This window comes from Lagenorhynchus albirostris, chromosome 12 (assembly GCF_949774975.1).
Source record: "Lagenorhynchus albirostris chromosome 12, mLagAlb1.1, whole genome shotgun sequence".
In the NCBI taxonomy this organism is placed as follows: domain Eukaryota; kingdom Metazoa; phylum Chordata; class Mammalia; order Artiodactyla; family Delphinidae; genus Lagenorhynchus; species Lagenorhynchus albirostris.
In genome coordinates, this window is record NC_083106.1 from 51967025 (window position 1) to 51986436 (window position 19412).

At 37.9% G+C, this 19412-nt stretch overlaps 1 protein-coding gene across 6 annotated transcripts in view; it reads left to right on the forward strand.

Annotated features, from left to right (window-relative positions):
• ATG5 (autophagy related 5) overlaps positions 1-19412 on the forward strand; it is a 120260-nt gene that overhangs the window by 33265 nt on the left and 67583 nt on the right. For all 6 annotated transcript variants that reach the window (XR_009543852.1, XM_060168008.1, XM_060168004.1 and 3 more), the window contains one exon: positions 6952-7114. Coding sequence is in view for 5 of the 6 variants with exons in the window: in XM_060168008.1 (XP_060023991.1) it covers positions 6952-7114 (163 nt within the window). In the remaining variant the exon portion in view is untranslated. The remainder of the gene's footprint in view (positions 1-6951; positions 7115-19412) is intronic.

A 19412-nucleotide genomic window follows, 5' to 3' on the forward strand; every position in this document is an offset into this window, starting at 1 on the left:
CAGGCAGGAATGAAGAACACTAGAAATGGTAAATAAATGATAAATAGAAAAAATTACCTCTTTTAACTTCTTTAAAAGAGAAATGACAGTTTAAGGCAAGAATAATATAATTTTAAGGAAGGGTTAATAATGTCTGTAAGTAAAATATGTGGCCGCATTTATCTAAAGGATGAGGCCACTAAATCTTCAATTATCTGTGGGTCAAAGAAGAAATCACAAGGGAAATTTTAAAAGTATTTCAAACTGAATGATAATGGAAACACAACATATTGAAGTTTGTGGGAGTCATCCTAAGCAGTGCTTAGAGGGAATTAAAAACTTTCTACAGGGCTTCCCTGGTGGAGCAGTGGTTGAGAGTCCGCCTGCCGATGCAGGGGACACGGGTTCGTGCCCTGATGTGGGAGGATCCCACATGCCGCGGAGCGGCTGGGCCCGTGAGCCATGGCCGCTAAGCCTGCGCATCCGGAGCCTGTACTCCGCAATGGGAGAGGCCACAGCAGTGAGAGGCCCGCGTACCGCAAAAAAAAAAGAAAAATCTTTCTATAGTAGGAAAACATAATTTCTGATACCAGGAATGAAAAAGATGGGATATTTCTACAGATCCTATAAACATTAATAGGATAGTAAGAAATATCATGAACAACTTTATGCCAGAAAATTTGACAAATGGACAAATACAATGAAAAGAAGTAGCAGATATGAATAGCCCCTGAATATATGTAGAAGTTAGATTTGTAATTTAAAGAAAAATCCTCACAAAGTAAAATTCCTTGCCTAGTTTCGTGATTGGTGAATTCTATCAAACATTTAAGGAATAAGTAATGTCAATCTGTAGGCTTTTTCCAGAAATAGAAGGGGAGGGAATATTTCCCAATTTGTTTTACAGGTCAGAATAACTCTGATACCAAAACCTATTAAAGATATTAAAGGAAAATTGCAGACCAGTATTTCTAATGAACTTAGATGCAGACACTCAAGAAAATACAAGCAAATCGAATGTAGCAACATATAAAAAGGACAGTACACCATGACCATGTTGAGATTGTCCCACAAATACAAGGGTGACTCAACTTCATTATCAGTGAATCGATTTAATTCATTTCAGCATATTAGCAGAAAAAAGAGAAATCATGATTTGATGAATAGACGCAAAAAAAGCTATTGACAAAACTCAGTACCCGTTTTTCATCAAAACTCTTAGCAAGCTTAGGAATAGAAGGGAATTGTCTCAATTTGACAAAGACTAAATATGAGAAGCCTACAGCTGAAATCATGCTAAATGGTGGCTTACTGAATGTATCACCCAAGATCAGGAAAAAGGCAAGAGTGTCTGCTTTCACCACTTCTACATAGTTTTGCTCTACTGCAGGATACATATTCCTAAAAAGTACTGTGTTGTTAAAAATCAGAGGAAACCCCAAAACTTCATTAATGACAAATGAAAAAGATAGGAACCTAATAAAAGCACAATTTTACATTTTAACAAATTTTACATATGTTTAATGGTTAAGGAATACATAAGTACTACAATGAATATGGCACTCTGTGTTGAAAAAGACTGGAAATTTGCTTGTTGAAAATTTTTTTTTGCATTTCCAAAATTGCATTTCCAATGCAATTTTCCAATTGCATTGGAAAGGATTGCAGCTTGTTAGTTATTGTGAAGTGATAGGAGGAAGGTTATCTGAAATCAGACAAAATTATAACATAGGATGTGGATGAGTGTAGCTCATAGTATGAACTGAAGTAGTGCATCCATTTCTGAGGTGTGTGTGTGTTCTGATTTGGTTTGGTTTAGCTGGGTACATTTTTTGTCTTCACCTACTATTGTGAACAATGTTTACAAAAGTAAACATGAAATTTACATTGTTCAAATTGTTCCCTAATACCTCATTCACTTTGGAACACATCCAAAAGATCTAAACAGACATATATATGCACACACACATATATATGTGTATATATATGAACAGGTATATAATATATGTATGTCATATATGTTCATATGGGAATAACCAATTAGCACATGAAAAGGTGCTCACCATCATCAGTCATCAGGGAAATGTGTATTAAAAAAGGGATTCCCTGGTGGTCCAGTGGTTAGGACTTGGCACTTTCACTGCCCTGGGGCAGGTTCAGTCTCTGGTCAGGGAACTAAGATCCTGCAAGCCACACATGGTGCGGCCAAAAAAAAAAATTCTGACAGTACTAAGTTTGAGGAATGTAGTAACCAGAACTCTCTTACATTTCTGGAGGGAGTGTAAAATTGTACTTTCATCTTGGAAAATAGTTTGGCAGTTTTTAAATAAAGTTAGACATAAACTTTCTTTATGACAACATTACTATTTCAAGGTATATACTCAAGAAAAATGAAAACATGTTCTCAGAAGACTTGTACACTAATGTTCATAGCAACTTTCTTAATAATAGCCAAAATTTGCATATAATCTTAATGTCTACTAACAGGGTTTTGGATTAACAGATGGTGGTATATCCATTCAGTTGTACGCTACTATGCAATAAAAAGAAACTACGGATACATGCAGTAACAAAAATGAATCTCAAAAACATGCTAAGTGAAAGATGCTAGAGTACACAACACCGCACATTGTATGATTCTGTTGATAATGTGATTATATTATAGGCAAAACTAATCTCTGGTGATACAAATCACATCAGTGGTAGCTGAGGTTCAAAATGGGGGAACTGATTGCACAGGGCACCAAGGAACTTTTTAGAAGGTGATGGTAATGTTCTGTATCTTGTTTGGGCTGACAGTTACGCAGTATCAAAATTCATCTAACTGTATGTGTAAAATTTCTTCATTTGGCTGTATGTGAAATCATATCTCAATAAAGTTACTTATTTTTAAAAGTTTATTGAGATGACACAGACTTGAGAACAGTCTTAGTCTCTGTCTTGTAGCGACAGAGACCAGCTTTAAGAGTACGGTGACATAAGAATATAAATGATATTATAGAGTTAAGTATAAGGACTTTGTGAACATGACCTAGACTTGGGGAGTAAGGGAAATTTCCTGAAGGAAGTGATATCAAAACTGAATCTGAATTTTGAGGAGGATTTTTTTGGGGGGTAGGCATGTAGGTGGTTGAGAGATAGGCAAGGAGAGTGTGCCAGGCAGAAGAAATAGTTTGTGTAAAGGAACAGAAAAGAGAGTGTGGCTGAAAGAATGTCTGAACAGATGACAGATATTCAGGATCGTTGGAGCAGAGACTGTATGTGGGAGAGAAGGGAAAGAGAATGGAGTACGTGAAATGCGAGTAAGAGATTATGCTGGAGAGGTTAGCAGGGAGAGAAATCATTTGAATGTTGAAAGCATTAGAAGTTTGATTTTATCCTAAAAGTAGAACAGAGCAGCTGAGTGAGAAGACCAGATTTGCATTTTAGAAAGATCACCATGACTCCAAATGTGAAAAATGAATTAAAGAGGGTAAGATTTTGGGCATGGGATCCAGTCACGAGGTTTTTGAGAAATTTCACATAGTTGTTAATTTGTACTAGGAAAGTGGCATTGGGAATGTTGAAAGTGAATGGATTCAGATCTATTTAGGATGTAGATTCAACAGAACTTGATTGGATGTGGGAGACGGGGAGAAGGAGGAATCAGCAGTACATGGGAAATGTTTTTTTGTTTTGCTCTATTGTCATAATAGAGCTTGTAATATTATTATTAATCGACTGAAAAAGCTTTTTTTCCCACTAACTTTGTAAGTAGTTTTAGTGTTTCGTTTAGTGTTATTTGGTTATCTCTAATGCATCTGGACATACTCCAGACTGCCTGGATTAATATTTTAATTAAAGGACACAGGTAATAATATATAAGTAAATGGAACCTTTCAGGAAAAAAGTGAAATTAGATCTAGTTTATTAGGATTCTGACTTGGAAGATTAATGAAAGCAAGTAAACATGGTGTTAAAGTCGCTGCCTTTATTTGCAAGAATTTGGACTGAAAAGATATGCACTTAAACACAACTGCTCATGTATATGAGAAGAGATTTAGAAATGTAATGTAACAAATCAAGATTCTGCTTGTAATTTTATTGTGAAGCTTTCAAAAAAAAGATTTCCCACCCCAGCCCAAGCTAATCATGGAAAGAAGAGCATTTCATGAGTAGAAGCTGTGGGGGCTTTGGCTGAGACATCTGACACTGCATTCATTGCCACGATTAATTCAACTGCTATGGCTGCCTAAGCAGGTATCTCCGTTTTTCTGTTACTGCTCTCATGCTTCCCCTGAGTTCATTTCATTAAAGAGTTCATCTGGAGATAGGGCATTCTCTGTTGAAGGGTAGGTGTACAAACATGCACTTTCTTAACAGACCCCCTCTTTTGCTATAAAGACTAGGCATTTGGAATTGTCAGCTATCACGTATAGGTGTCGGCATTGGTTAAGTTTAGAAACCTGCAAAGCAGTGGAAGTCTGGGAAAAGGAAAACCTCAGTACCTTCTCTGGTTACAAGAGCCATTGAAGGAATTAGCAGCCTATGGTGATGCAACACTAAAAAATGGCGGGATTTTTTTCCTCCTGATTTTTCAAACCAGTGGTTTGAGAGATCCTGACTCCTTTTTTTCATAATCAGCTTGTATACAATTTTAAGAAATTCTAACGGTATTTAAGCTTAAATAGGTCATAAATTAAAGTACATGAAGACAATATTTTCTTTGGAATATGAACTTTTATATTTTCTGCCACTCATTCATAACCAAAGTGGATAATTAGCAGTGTAGTGAACTGTACAACAGGGGTCCCCAGCCTGTTAGGAACCAGGCCGCACAGCAGGAGGTGAGTGGCAGGCAAGCGAGCGAAGCTTCATTACCCCCTGAACCTCCCCCACCTGCCCGCCCAAATCCCCTCCCTGGGAAAACCGGTCCCTGGTGCCAAAAAGGTTGGGGACTACTGTACCATAACTGAAAAAGCCCTTCTAGACTTCCCTGGCGGTCCAGTGGCTAAGACTCTGCCCTTCCACTGCAGGGGGTTCAGGTTCTATCCCTGGTTGGTTGGGGAGCAAAGATCCCACATGCTGCACGCCTAAAAAAGTAAAAAATAAAGAAAGCATTGGTCTGAAAAAGCCCTTCTAATTTTATAGATCAAGTATAACAAAATTGAAATTTTCTTAAATCATAATGCTAATCATTATCATATTGCTAATCCATTTGACTGTAATAGAATTGATATGATGTACACTTAATTCTTTGTCCTGGTCAGGAATCCAGGGCAAATCCCTTCAGTCTAGCTGATTCAAAGCAAATACAGCTGATTGTAAAGTTGCTTAAGGCAGGGACACTGTCTCTGCTGTCCATATCCTCTCTCATCTTTTAGTTTTATCTGTCCCTCATACTCTCCTTTTGCCTTTTCATTCTTAAGACATTTTATATTTTCTCCTATTCTTTGCCTTTGTGTGCCTGTTTGAAAGTATCCATCTTAATTCTTTATAGACTTCTAGTCCAAGAGCACCATGAAACTGGAATCCATTTGTACCTAGAGAGACAATTTGATTGTCTCAGCTGTTTCCTTCTGCTCTAGGCAACTGTGACTAGCGGGTAGTTATATAGTGGCTTACCGTTTACTCAGCAGAAACTGTGAGACTGGATTCTATGAAAATAGAAGGAGGTGTGACTGATTATTTGCGTTTAAAAAATATGCTTTAGGAGATAGCCATAGGTAGTCAAGTGCCTTTTCCTTTGGTAGGAGGGCATCTATGGTAAATTTCCTAATCATTCAGGAGCTTTCCATGACTTGGATAATTGAATGTTGTCTATTAATAACATGAGTAGGCTATAACTAATGCTATTTTCTACCATTATTATTTGACTCCATTTTTATTAAAGGACTTATAGAACAATGTCTTTTTTTGGTAAGATAATGTTCAAATATAATCATTAAGTACATATTTAGGTCTTAGGGAGGAAGTGGTATTGCATGGTGGTTTAAGAGCTGGGACTGTTGAGTCAGACTAATTCTAGCTCCACCACTAGCAAGCTGTACAATTCCATCCACTCCCAGAGCTTTATTTATATATTTTTTATCTGTAAAATAGCAATAACAATAGTGTTTACCTCAAGAGATGTTAGGAAAATTAAATGATTTAATCCATATTAAAGTCTTAGTACAATGTTTGTCACATACTAAGCGTTCAGTTAGCTATTATTGTTAATATCTTTCTTTTTTTTCGGTGAAAAGTACATGTCATCTCATTTACATTACTGCTTATTTATCCAATGATCATTGCCTCAACTGCCTAAAAGATTCAGTGAAGGTAAAGAATGTAAATTTAGCTATTTGACCTTACATTTTAACACCTTTGTTAAGCTCTAATTGACCTAAAGGAAACTATGCATGTTAAAAGTGTACACTTTGATAAGTTTATACTGCAGTTTATATATTTGTTTACCTGTTGACACTTAGGTTGCTTCCTGTGTTTTTACTGCTACAAATAAAGCTGCTGTGAACATTCATGTACAAGTCTTTGTGTAGACATATGCTTTTATTCCTCTTAAGTAAATACCTAGTTGTAGAATGACAGGATCAGATGGTAGGTGTCTGCTTTTTTAGAAGAAACTACGAAACTGTTTTCCACAGTGTTTGTACCATTTTACGTTTCCATCCACATTCTTGACAATACTAGGTATGGTCAGTCAAAAAGCTATTTTTAAAATTCTTGTTCTTTCATATCTTTTTTCATGTTGTATAAATGCATACCATATCACATAAGGATTATTTGGAAAAAGTGCAGAATATGCCAGACAGCTAAAGATTTTTAAGTTAATTTAAAAAAGTATTTGGAGTTATACTAAAATCTCTTTATTACAAAGGTAAGAGGTGGTTTGCTTAAAATATTGGAAAATTGCAGGAGATAACAGTTCTTTGAAGAGCTAATTTTGTAATGTGTGTACCTGTTTTATATGTGTATTTTTTCTTCCTTTGATAGAGTTTCCCAGAAAAGGACCTTCTGCACTGTCCATCTAAGGATGTAATTGAAGCTCATTTTATGTCTTGTGTGAAAGAAGCAGATGCTTTAAAGCACAAAAGTCAAGTAATCAATGAAATGCAGAAAAAAGATCACAAGCAACTCTGGATGGGTTTACAAAATGGTAAATATAACAATGTTTAATTTCATAATACCACTTTATGAAGTATGAAGTAACTATAATCCTGTGAGTAATTGGTACATCTTAGGGTTGGTGATACAAGTTTAAATTCCAGCCTCTGTGCACAGAATTTCACAAAGAAGCCACCTTTGGTCATACCTTTCTTACATTGTACCCTTCTAGCATCCCTCTCTTCCTGGATTCCCTAGCATTAGACAGATTGCTTTGCCCCTAATATAAGACAGTATAAACTTCCTGTGTTTAGCTTCTGGAAAAAGTGCCCTTAGTCCTAGTCACGATCCTTCTGGAATTGCAACTGAATACCCTGTGTATGTACCAAAATACCTCCACCTGGGTAGGGCACAATCTCTAGTCTCTGCTTTCTCAGAACAGGAAGCCTTGCTTCGTGCTCAGATTCTCTCTCTCCTGGCTGGGATTTAGAAAATACACTCAAGGAAAAAGCTGAGGGGAATCTGCAATTTACTGATGTATTCTTCTTCTCTTAGCCATCATAGTCCCTTAATCTTGCCTGCATTGATTGCCCTCCAGTGCCTATACACAGTTCTGTATGCAGGCAGTTCTCACTTTGCATGGGTCAAATATGCATGAATTTCAGTTAACATGCTTTAGTTAAATAATGCCAGTTCCCCAACAATGTGGTTCAAATTTCGTTTGTGTGTATTAACTGTGAATAATCACATAAAGTACAATTATGTAAGAGTGAGCTCTTCGGTTCAGTCATTATGTAACAACAGATACATGTCATGATCAGTGACCGGTCACTTTCTTTGAGCGTCTGTCAGTGAATCGTCGTTATGCTGCTGTTATTTAATTCACTCACAGACAGCAAAGCATGCAGTTGTGTTGCCCCCTTGTGTCCATTGATAAGCCCACATAACGTTTTGTAAAACTGGATAATTGAAAGAGGGAATTAGCCAAGAAAGATGAAAGTGTAGCAAAGAAACAAAAAGTGATAATGCTGGAAGTGAAATTTGAATAGAAGGTAGTGGAATTATAGAAGACATAGCTAACTGTGGGGCTGTTGACATTACCACCATTTGAGAGACTTTAGATATGTAGCCCCAGGAGGTTAGTGAAGGCAAACTCTTCCACACAAATGAGGGAAGTGGTTGTGATGAAAAGGATGAAGTTATCCCAGAGGGAGTGATACTGGCAAAAATATCACATTAAAGGAACAGGGATATCTCATGGTGTTGAAAGTGCAAGTAACATGTTTGAAGTTGATCCAAACTTAGAAAGGGAGTATGATAATTTGCCAAAGTTTAGGAAAGATGCTTGCTTGTAAGAAAGCAGGCACTATTCAAACTGTGTTTAAGATTTTTACAAATAAAGCACTTTAATTCTCCATGTTTCTAATGCTTTAATTAGTGTACTGTTAAACACAGTACTAAATAAATATTAGTTTTATTTACTTTTTTCATTTTCCTGTACATTTATAACCATCAGAGTTTTTAATATTTTGACAATTTTCTAAAAGATCACAAAACAATCATAAATTTTCCCATTAACTATTTAGATCACTTTGCATGGTTTTATGTTGCATGGTAATTTTTCCAGTCCTGCACTACTGTGCAAAGCAAGGACTGTCTGTATTTCGTCCATCTTCAGTAGTTGTTTTTGGACAAGGAGTTGGTACAATATAAGCTGCTCTTTCATAGCAACAACTAGAATAAGAGAAGACCCCTCTTTTCCCCTTAAAAAAAAATTTAAAAAATGTGATACAGTTTTATCTTTTGGACTATATCATTACCATCTCACAGAGTTGTCTGTAGTTATTTAGTATTTATTAAACTTTCATTATGCAAAATACAGGGCATTATCTGTGACTTCATTAGTACAAAAGGTACGTATTTTATGACAGTGTGTCCTGTAAATTAAATTTTCACTTTCTTTTAAGTTTCTTAGATTTGACCCAAGTTACATGGAGTTGCTCCTTAGTTTCATATTTGTACCTCTGATATTTCTCAATTAGGTTGTAAGGTTTGCAAAAGGAAGGCACCAGGCCTTTCACTTCATTTATATTACTGAGTACACATATTCTTATTAAGTGATCAAAAGAGTTTACAACCCCTTAAGAAGGTGTACTTTTTCCTTTTCCTGGCTGGCTATTTGTAGATGAAGTGACATTTTAGGAGGCTTGTGAATAAGAGGGTTGCTTAAATGGAAGAAGACAGGAATGTTCTAAAGAGAGGAGAGATCTGAGAGTAATTTGTCTTCAGAATTTAAGTAAATAATTTAGATGAACTTTTAAGTAGATGTTCTTGAAATCTATTGTGAGCATGGTGAGTCAGCTATAGAGAGCCCAGGGATTCAGCAGAGGATTCTAAAAATGATTGAACTGTTTCAGTTGGGGCATTAGAGGATTAGCTATGGAGGGTGATGGGTAAGAGTTGTGGAAATAACAAAGGTGTGGTTTTTAGACTCAGCTCTTCTGGTAGCTCCTTAGGGCAAGTCACTCAATCCCTTTTAGCTTCAGTTTCTTTATCTGTAAAATAAGAGAATATCTGCTGTGGTTTCCTATAAATGTTTTTAGAAGCTTTAACGAAACACTAATACAGTTTATGTGAAAGTGTTTGAAAGGAAGTAAAGCTGTCTTGATAAAAAGAATTATTGAGAAGTCACTTTGAGACACGAGAACAGGGGTTGGCAAAAAGTGTGGTCCCGCCTGCCGATGCAGGGGACACGGGTTTGTGCCCCGGTCCGGGAAGATCCCACATGCCGCGGAGCGGCTGGGCCCGTGAGCCATGGCCACTGAGCCTGCACGTCCGGAACCTGTGCTCCACAGCGGGAGAGGCCACGGCAGTGAGAGGCCTGCGTACTGCAAAAAAAAAAAACACAAACAAACAAAAAGTGTGGTCATGAGCCAGCCACCTGTTTTTGTAAATAAAGATTTATTAGAACCCTGCCACAACAATTCATTTATGTAACATCTATGGCTACTTTCATGCTACAGCAGCTGAGTTAAATAGTTGTGATCAAAAAAACAAACAACCCAATCCAAAAATGAGCAGAAGACCTAAATAGACATTTCTCCAAAGAAGATATACAGATTGCCAGCAAACACATGAAAGGGTACTCAACATCACTAATCATTAGAGAAATGCAAATCAAAACTACAATAAGGTATCACCTCACACCAATCAGAATGGCCATCATCAAAAAATCTACAAACATGGGCTTCCCTGGTGGTGCAGTGTTTGAGAGTCCGCCTGCTGCTGCAGGGGATGTGGGTTCGTGCCCCGGTCCGGGAGGATCCCACATGCTGCAGAGCGGTCGCTGGGCCTGCGTGTCCGGAGCCTGTGCTCCACAGCGGGAGAGGCCACAGCAGTGAGAGGCCCATGTACCGCAAAAAAAAAAAAAAAAATCTACAAACAGTAAATGCTGGAGAGAGTGTGGAGAAAAGGGAACCCTCTTGCACTGTTGGTGGGAATGTAAATTGATACAGCCGCTATGGAGAACAGTATGGAGGTTCCTTAAAAAACTAAAAATAGAACCACCGTATGACCCAGCAATCCCACTACTGGGCATATACCCTGAGAAAACCATAATTCAAAAAGAGTCATGTACCACAGTGTTTATTGCAGCACTATTTACAGTAGACAGGACATGAAAGCAACCTAAGTGTCCATCAACAGATGAAAGGATAAACAAGATGTGGCACATATATGCAATGGAATATTACTCAACCATAAAAAGAAATGAAACTGAGTTATTTGTAGTGAGGTGGATGGACCTAGAGTCTGTCATACAGAGTGAAGTAAGTCAGAAAGAGAAAAACAAATACCATATGCTAACACATATGTATGGAATCTAAAAAAAAAAAATGGTTCTAACGAACCTAGAGGCAGGACAGGAATAAAGACACAGAGGTAGAGAATGGACTTGAGGACACGGGGAGGGGGAAGGGTAAGCTGAGATGAAGTGAGAGAGTGGCATGGACATACATATACTACTAAATGTAAAATAGCTAGTGGGAAGCAGCCAATTAGCACAGGAAGATCAGCTCTTGCTTTGTGACCACCTAGAGGGGTGGGATAGAGACGCAAAAGGGAGGGGATATGGGGATATATGTATATGTATGGCTGATTCACTTTTGTTATACAGCAGCAGCTAACACAACAATGTAAAGCAATTATACTCCAATAAAGATGCTAAAAAAAAAAAAGTCAAAAAAAATAGTTGTGAAAGAGACCATGTGGCCCACAGCTTAAAATATTTACTCTCTAACCCTTTTAGAAAACATTTGCCAGCCTATAGAAGGTTGATTAAACCAACAGCTTGTATTATTTATCATTGATCTAAAGCATGACTCACAGTGTCACACATTCAGAACTTGGTGTAACTTAACGTATCAGACTTAGTCTAATAACTGCCTTCATTGCTATTTTTTTATATAAAAAATATATTGTTTTATAAAATTTCTTCTTTCCTGTTTTTGTCTTAGCTTATATTCTTGCTTGGACTTATGACTATTTTAAAGTTATTTTTATTAATTTAACTTTTATTAAATTACTTCTCAAATTGAGTTTCATTAAATCCAACTTAAAATGGTATGTGGTTAAAACATATTTTGTTCCTTCTTTTAGCTATAAATTATTTTTGTAGCTATTATGTTTGGTTTTATTGGTACTGCTAATGATTAAGTTTACACACTCAAAATCCTACATGTGGTATCCTGTGGGGACCTTGATAGTTTATTTTCTACTTTTTAAAATTGAAATATACATTTAGAAAATCTTTGGCTGGGTAGAGGTTGTTTGTAGAAAATATATTTTGGGGTAAAATGTTGAATGTTACCTACATTAAGGTAAATTGGTGAAAGGTGGGTATAGTAGTTCATTCTGTTCCTTCTGCCTAGAATAACCTTTCCCTCCCTTTTTGTCTATTTATTTCTTACTTAATGTTTTAATGCTCATCTGTCTTGTCACCCTCTAAGTGAAAACTTCCCTGTTTCATTTTTTTTAGCCAACAAACTATTTATTGAACATCTAATATGTGCCTGACACTATGCTAGGAGCTAGTGATCATCCAGCAGTGATAGAACAAACATGAATCCTGTTTTTGTGAAGCTACAGCCAAGTGGAGGCAGAACTATTTATATTTTCATGCTCTCATGGCTCCTTGTCCATTCATATGCATTCTTGCTCTCATAATTCACTCTCTGGTATAGTTATGGTTTATGTATTCTGCTAGAATATAAATTTCTCTTGGTTAGAGTGTATCATGCATTTTCTGTATCCCCAGCACCTAGTATATTCTTAGGCATAGAATGAACAAAAAAAATACTGACCGAGTGACTCCTTTATTTTAATCCTATGTAGTACAACAAGGAAATACTGTTAACAGCTTTTTATAAATAGATTAATATTAGATAAAATAGAGGAAGTACCTTTACAATTTTTAATTATGGAAGTGGATTTTATGTTTAAGAATTTTTCCATCCAAAAGAAAGTCTTACAGGTTTGTTAGGGCAAAGACATTTCACCTGTCGGTTAGTGTAATTGTAAACTGGTCAGAATTGAGAAAAAGCAGATGGTAAATTTATTTCATTCAGAACTGCACCTGTACAGCATAGCAACTAAACGATTTAAACAATTTTTGAATACTTTCAAATGCTAATTTTAATTTTTCAGATCTCTGTGAAAGAGAAATAAGAAAAGCTTTTGAAACCAAGAAAGCTCATTTAAGACATACTGTGCCTTTCAGTGTTTTTTATGGGTTTTCATTTTAGATATAAAAGTATTTAACCACCTTGTGAAACAAAGGTAATGACCACAAAAAAAGAGAAGAAAGTAACATTTTTGTTACTTATGAGGCACTTGTCACTATATTTGCAGGCTATTTTCTATTAAATGTCAGGAGGTTTTTCTTATAAGCTAGAGATTTGAGGAAATCTCTAAAAAATATTTTTAACATAATATATGACTTAGTTTTCAGCTTTGATTTTCTGAGTATACTAAAAAAGAAAAGATGGCATCAAATAAATTCCATAGACCTTCAAATAAATGCAAGTTTTCACTGCTAAATATTGAAAATTTACATTGTTTATAAAGTATGGTTAATCCTTTTGAGCTAAGTAATTTTTTAGAGAAATCAGTTATTTGGTAGTATACCATTTTAACTTAAAACTGGTTTTTAAGAGGAAATAGTGGTTAGCTTAAGGTGAATTTTATGATAAGTCATAGCATTTTGAAAATTCTTTTGTTTGGTGGGTGATGCAAAAGAAACGCAATGGTTCTCACAGGCTTATATGATAGAGACAGTTGGGTTATGATTGCATTGCTTTGTTTTTATCAGTTGCAATATAGTAGTATAAGTAATGGACTGAGAATCTCTTGGTCTGAGAAGGAGCATTGGGTCATTAACATATGCTCCAAAGGAGCATTGATCTTTCTTTGCTTATCTCCTATTGGTTGTGTGGCCATGGCAGATCACTCTTCTGAGATGGAGTTTCCTTATAAATGTCAAGGTGATGATACCTCACAAGACTCAGATTCAAAGACTGTGCAGTGGTAATCACTTACACCTGAATTCTGGTGATTAGATATTCTTGATTCCAGAGGATTTCCTGGAAGAATAATTATTGTTTATTTCTCTCTCTCTCTCTCTCTCTCTCTCTCTCTCTCTGTCTTTCTCTCTTTACCTCTCCCTCTTTCCCTCTCTTCCTCCCTGGTCCTTTCAAGCAGGACTTAGGTAAAAGGCAATAGATAACTTTCTAAAAATAAATGTGGTGTCATAGAAAGACTACTAAAACAGAAAGACGAGATTTTTGGACTTAACTCTGTATCTTGAAGCTTCCATTTCTGTGCTGTTATCACAGTGTCAGTACTGTTCTAATGTGTAGATGGTGTGGAAGGAGATTACTAAGTAGAACTGTCAATAGGAAGCATAAGTATTCTTCTTGAACCTTTTGTCTCAGTGAAAGGTCACTATTTGGTAAGCTTCCTTTCTTTAGAAAAACTCAGATGTTTATCAGTCATGAGAACACTGGGATCACATTGTATAAATAAGAGCAAAGAAAATAGTGTAATTAGTATCCACACACCTATCACCCATCTCAGCAGTTATCAGTATATGGTCAGTCTTGTTTCCTCTTCTCTCACCCCTGCCCCACTTTGAGTTTATAGAAATTTTCATTCTTTAATCTAGCGCTACGAATATTGCTCACAGATTTATATTATTCACAGACTTTATACTCTGTTATTTAATCAAGTCTTGGAAAGGACAATCATTATACGAGAGTTATGCCCAGATCCTGATCGTATGGATTAGCCAATTATAAGAACCTGCCACATGCCAGGCACTGTGCTAGGCATAGGGGGCGCTGGGGTGAGTATGACAGCTACGGTTCCTTCCCTCAGAGTTCACATTCTGGTGGGGGAGGCAGACATTAAACAGATAGCCTTTAAATAATTATTACATTTGTATCTTGAGTTATAGAGGAAGGGATAGAGAGCAGTGTGGTTGTGATGAAAGTGTTCCTTTCATCACAATGTATGTAGGTTAGGCTGAGAAGGAGAAAAGAGCTTAATAAATTCTAGGGGCTCTAAGAAGGCTATTCTTTTTTTTTTTTTCAAAATCAATATTTTATTTAAGGGGTACTTTTACTTCCTTTAAGCAAATCTTTAAAGCCATTTTACTTGGACTTCCCCCTTCAAGCCTCCTGTGGTTCTTCTGTGTTTAATCAGCGGTTCTCCAAGGCCTCAGCTTTCTTTATAAGGCCCCAGAAGGCTATTCTGACTGGAGCACGGTGATTGAGAGTGGCAAGCAGATAACACTGCAGATTGGATAGAGGACCCTATCTATTCAGGGTCTGATAGGACATTTTAGTGATATTGAACTTAATCTCCAGGGAGTGAGGCGAGGTAGATAGGGGACTGCTGAAAGATTATAAGCAGGGATATAAAGGAATCAGATGTTCTTTTTTAAGTTATATCTGGCTACTGTATGGTTAATGAATTAGAAGGGAACAAATATGGAATTAAAAGGCCAAGTACGAGTCCATTCCAGTAGTTAGGTAGCAGATGAATTTTTCAGACTACAGGGCAGTCTTGAAGGTAGAGAGAAGTGGACGGTTTTGAGAAATATTTGAGATGTAGACTTGCTAGGACTTAGCATTTGGTTGAATGTGGTGGGTAATAGAATGAAAACTGTCATAGTTTGTTCCCAGACATTTTAGAAACTGTTGAGTGTGCCTAACTACACTTATCCAGCTTATAGACACCTAGAAGGAGATCTTTATCGTTACATTAAGATAAACCACTTTTTTGGTATCCAGTACCTTAATACTGTCATAAAAAGAAACATGGTCTCTTTGATGCTATAAGAATTTTTAAATTTATGCTGATTTCTACTAATTATTGTTTTACTTTCTGAATGCTTAAAAACATTGTAAAACTTTGCTAAAGATTGACGTCAGGCTTACCAGTTGATAAAATCCATTCATATTTTTAGGTTGAAACATTTGCCTGTCTGCTGACCTTAGGCACCTCTCTCATTTTCCATTGTTTCATAAGATTATTGGCATTGGTTTTGTAATCCTATCTTTAAGTTCTTTTAGTGTCCTCTGAAGTAATTTTCCTTTGTCTGAAGACTTGCATTAATTTAAAGCAAAGTACCTACTGTTATGTCTGAATATGTCATTTTTATTTTAGCTAAGTTTTCACACTTGCTTCTTTGAAAATCATTCTCTTGTTGAAGAAAATGGAAACTAAACAGAAGTTGGATAGTTTAGCTTTCTCTCTGTCATCTCTTAATATGATAACCATCTTTCCCAATAATGTTCTCCATGCGTTCGTTCTTTCTTTACCAAACATGGTTTATAAAGCTCGTTTTGTTTTTCCTCCCTTTTTTTTTTTTTTTAAATAAACCTCATCTTGTGCTTGGTGTTGACCTTCCTGCCACTCTTCTTACATACTTACATACTCCTTTTATTAGTCAGGATTCTCCAGAGAAATAGAATGAATACACACACACACACACACACACACACACACACACACACACACACACACACACACACACACACACACACACACACACACACACACACACACACACACACACACAGATTTATTATGAGGAACTGGGTCATGTGATTTTGGAGTCTTACAAATCCCACAATCTGCCCTCTGCAAGCTGAAGACTCAGGAAAGTCAGAGGTGTAATTCACTCTGAGTTTCAAGGCCTGAGAACCAAGGATGCTGCTGGTATAAATCCCAGTTCAATGGTAGGAAAAGATGAGATGTCTCAGCTCAAGCAACGGGGCAGGAAAAAGGGGGGCAGATTCCTATTTCCTCTGCCTTTCCTTTTGTTCTCTTCAGGTTCTCAACTGATTGGACGATGTCCACTCACATTGGGGTGGGCAGTCTACTGAAATGACACATATTCATATGCTAATCTCATCCCCAGACCCCCTCACAGGCACACCCAGGAATAATGTTTAATCTGGGCATCTGTGGCCAGTCAAGTTGATGCATAAAATTAACCATCACATTCCTGCTGTAACTTGGTTCATCTTTTATGGGTGTCATTTTAATGTTAATTCATTGAACAGGTGGAGATAAAGTAGTAAAAAAAAATAGACTGAATTTCCTGCCCTTATGCAGCTTAATATCGTGGGGGAGACAGACAGTAAGTATATATAAAAGTAACATACATTATGTGCCTTATGATGATGAGGAGTGCTGTGGGAGAAGAAGCAGGGAAAGATGAGAAAGGACTGTGTTGGGAGAGAGCATTGCTGTTTTTAATCAGGTGGTCTCAGAAGGCCTCACTGATTGCATGACATTAAATGAAGACCTAAAGCAGGACCATACATTTATCTGGGGTTCCTAATACCTTCCTAGGCAGAGGGAATGGCAGGGGCAAAGCCCCTGAGGTGGGGAAAAATGCTAGGTACTTTTGAAGACTTAATCCTATTAGTAGCTTTTACCAAAAGTGAGAGAGAACATAAGTTGTTTTTCCCTAGGATACCGTTTTCCTCTAGTGTGCTTGTCATATTTCCCCTGTGAGAAACAATCTATAGTATAGTCTCATCATTTAAAAAAAAAATTCTATGTAGCAAAAATGTCACTTTTCTATTTGGTTCTTTCCATAAGTTTCATGTGACAGAAAGCATCCTTTTGGCAGTGATCTTACCCTATTTTGAAAGCAATAAACAGTGCTGAGAATAGAGATCATTAGGGATTGGGCCTGTTTTTATTAAGGTAGTTATAAAAGACCTGTTTGACAAGATGATATTTAAGCTGAAATCTTAAGGATGAAAGGGAACTAGTCACATTAGGGAATGGCATGTTTTAAGAACATGAGGCAAAAAGGAGTTCGGTACATTTTAAAAAATAGAAAGAAGGCCAGTGTGTCTTGACCAGTGACCAAGACGGAAGAGTGACATGCAATGAGGTTAGAGAAATGGGAAAGATCTAGGTGATATAGGGCCTTTCAAGTCAAGGAAAAGAAAATTTTTTATTTATTTATTTATTTTATTTATTTTTATTTTTGGCTATGTTGGGTCTTCATTGCTGCATGCGGGCTTTTTCCAGCTGCGGCGAGTGGGGACCACTCCCCGTTGTGGTGCACAGGCTCCTCATCGCAGCAGCCTCTCCTATTGCGGAGCACAGGCTCTAGGCACATGGGCTTCAATAGATGTGGCATGCAGGCTCAGTCGTTGTGGCTTGTGGGCTCTAGAGCATAGGCTTAGCAGTTGTGGCACACGGGCTTAGTTGCTCAGTTGCATGTGGGATCTTCCCAGACCAGGGCTCGAACCCGTGTCCCCTGCATTGGCAGGCGGACTCTTAACCACTTCGCCACCAGGGAAGCCCAAGTAAAGAATTGTGATATTAAGTGCATTGCGAAGCCATTGGAGGATTTTTGAGCAGGAGAGTGATGAGATGCAGAATATGATGGAAGAACATTGTAGCTGCTGAATAGAGGGTGGAATAGAGGGAGCCAACAGTGGAAGTGGAGAGTCTGTAGTAGTAGGTTCAGGTATAAGATGATGGTGGCCTTTAGGGTGATGATGGTAGAGATGGAGAAAAGTCAGTAAATCTGGGGTTTATTTTGGAGGTAGCATTGACAGAATCTATTATTAGATGGGGTATTAGGTTGTTACTAAACCAAACTTGAGTCTGCTCACCCACACACAGTAAAGCCAATCTACTGACACTGGGTTGTGGTAAAGGAAAGTACAGTGTTTACTGTAGGGCACCAAGCAAGGAGAATGGGCAATTCATGCTCAAAAGACCCAAACTCACCGACGGCTTTCAGGGAAGGGGTTTTAAAGGCAGTGTGAGGGAGGGGCTGCAGGGTGTGTGATCAGCTGTTGCACAATTCTCTGATTGGTTGGCATCAAGGTGAAGTTCCAAGCATCATCAACCTTCTGGTTTCAACCAGACTAGGATCTGTGTTCTTGTGGTCAGCAGTTTCCATCTGGTGGGGGCCTGCTTCCTTTAAAAACAACTCAGGAGGGCTTCCCGGGTGTTGTAGTGGTTGAGAGTCCGCCTGCCGAAGCAGGGGACACGGGTTCGTGCCCCGGTCTGGGAAGATCCCACATGCCGCGGAGCGGCTGGGCCCGTGAGCCATGGCCGCTGAGCCTGCGCGTCCGGAGCCTGTGCTCCGCAGCGGGAGAGGCCACAACAGTGAGAGGCCCGCATACCGCAAAAAAAAAAAAAAAAAAAAAAAGACAACTCAGGAATGTGTGTCAGGCCTTTATCTGTATCTTTCAGGGACCTGGGAGTTGGGTGACTGTGCTGTGTGGTGGATTTATAGTCTAAATTGTTACCAGTTTCCCAGCCCAACAGCTATTCTTTATTTCTACATCTTCACATTTCCTAATCATTAACTCTTGAGTCAGCCTTTTGAGACACAAGGGAGGCCTGGGAGACTAAATCAAAAGCCTTTTACTTCAAAGGACAGGGACACAGGGGTTTGTGTATGGTTTCAAGTTTAGGTTGAAAGAAAGGAAAGAATCATTCTTGAGTTCTGACTTGGGCAGCTAGGTGGATAGTAGCGCTTTATACCATGATATGAAATAACTAGATAAAAAATAAGTTTGGGATGGGGAACAAAGCCAAATTGAGAAGGTCAGCCTTGAAGGCAAAAGTTTGAAATGTGGGCTTCCCTGGTGGTGCAGTGGTTAAGAATCCACCTGCCAGCGCAGGGGACACAGGTTCGAGCCCTGGTCCGGGAAGATTCCACATGCCGCGGAGCAGCTAAGCCTGTGCACCACAACTACTGAGCATGCACTAGAGCCCGTGAACCATAACTACTGAGCCCACATGCC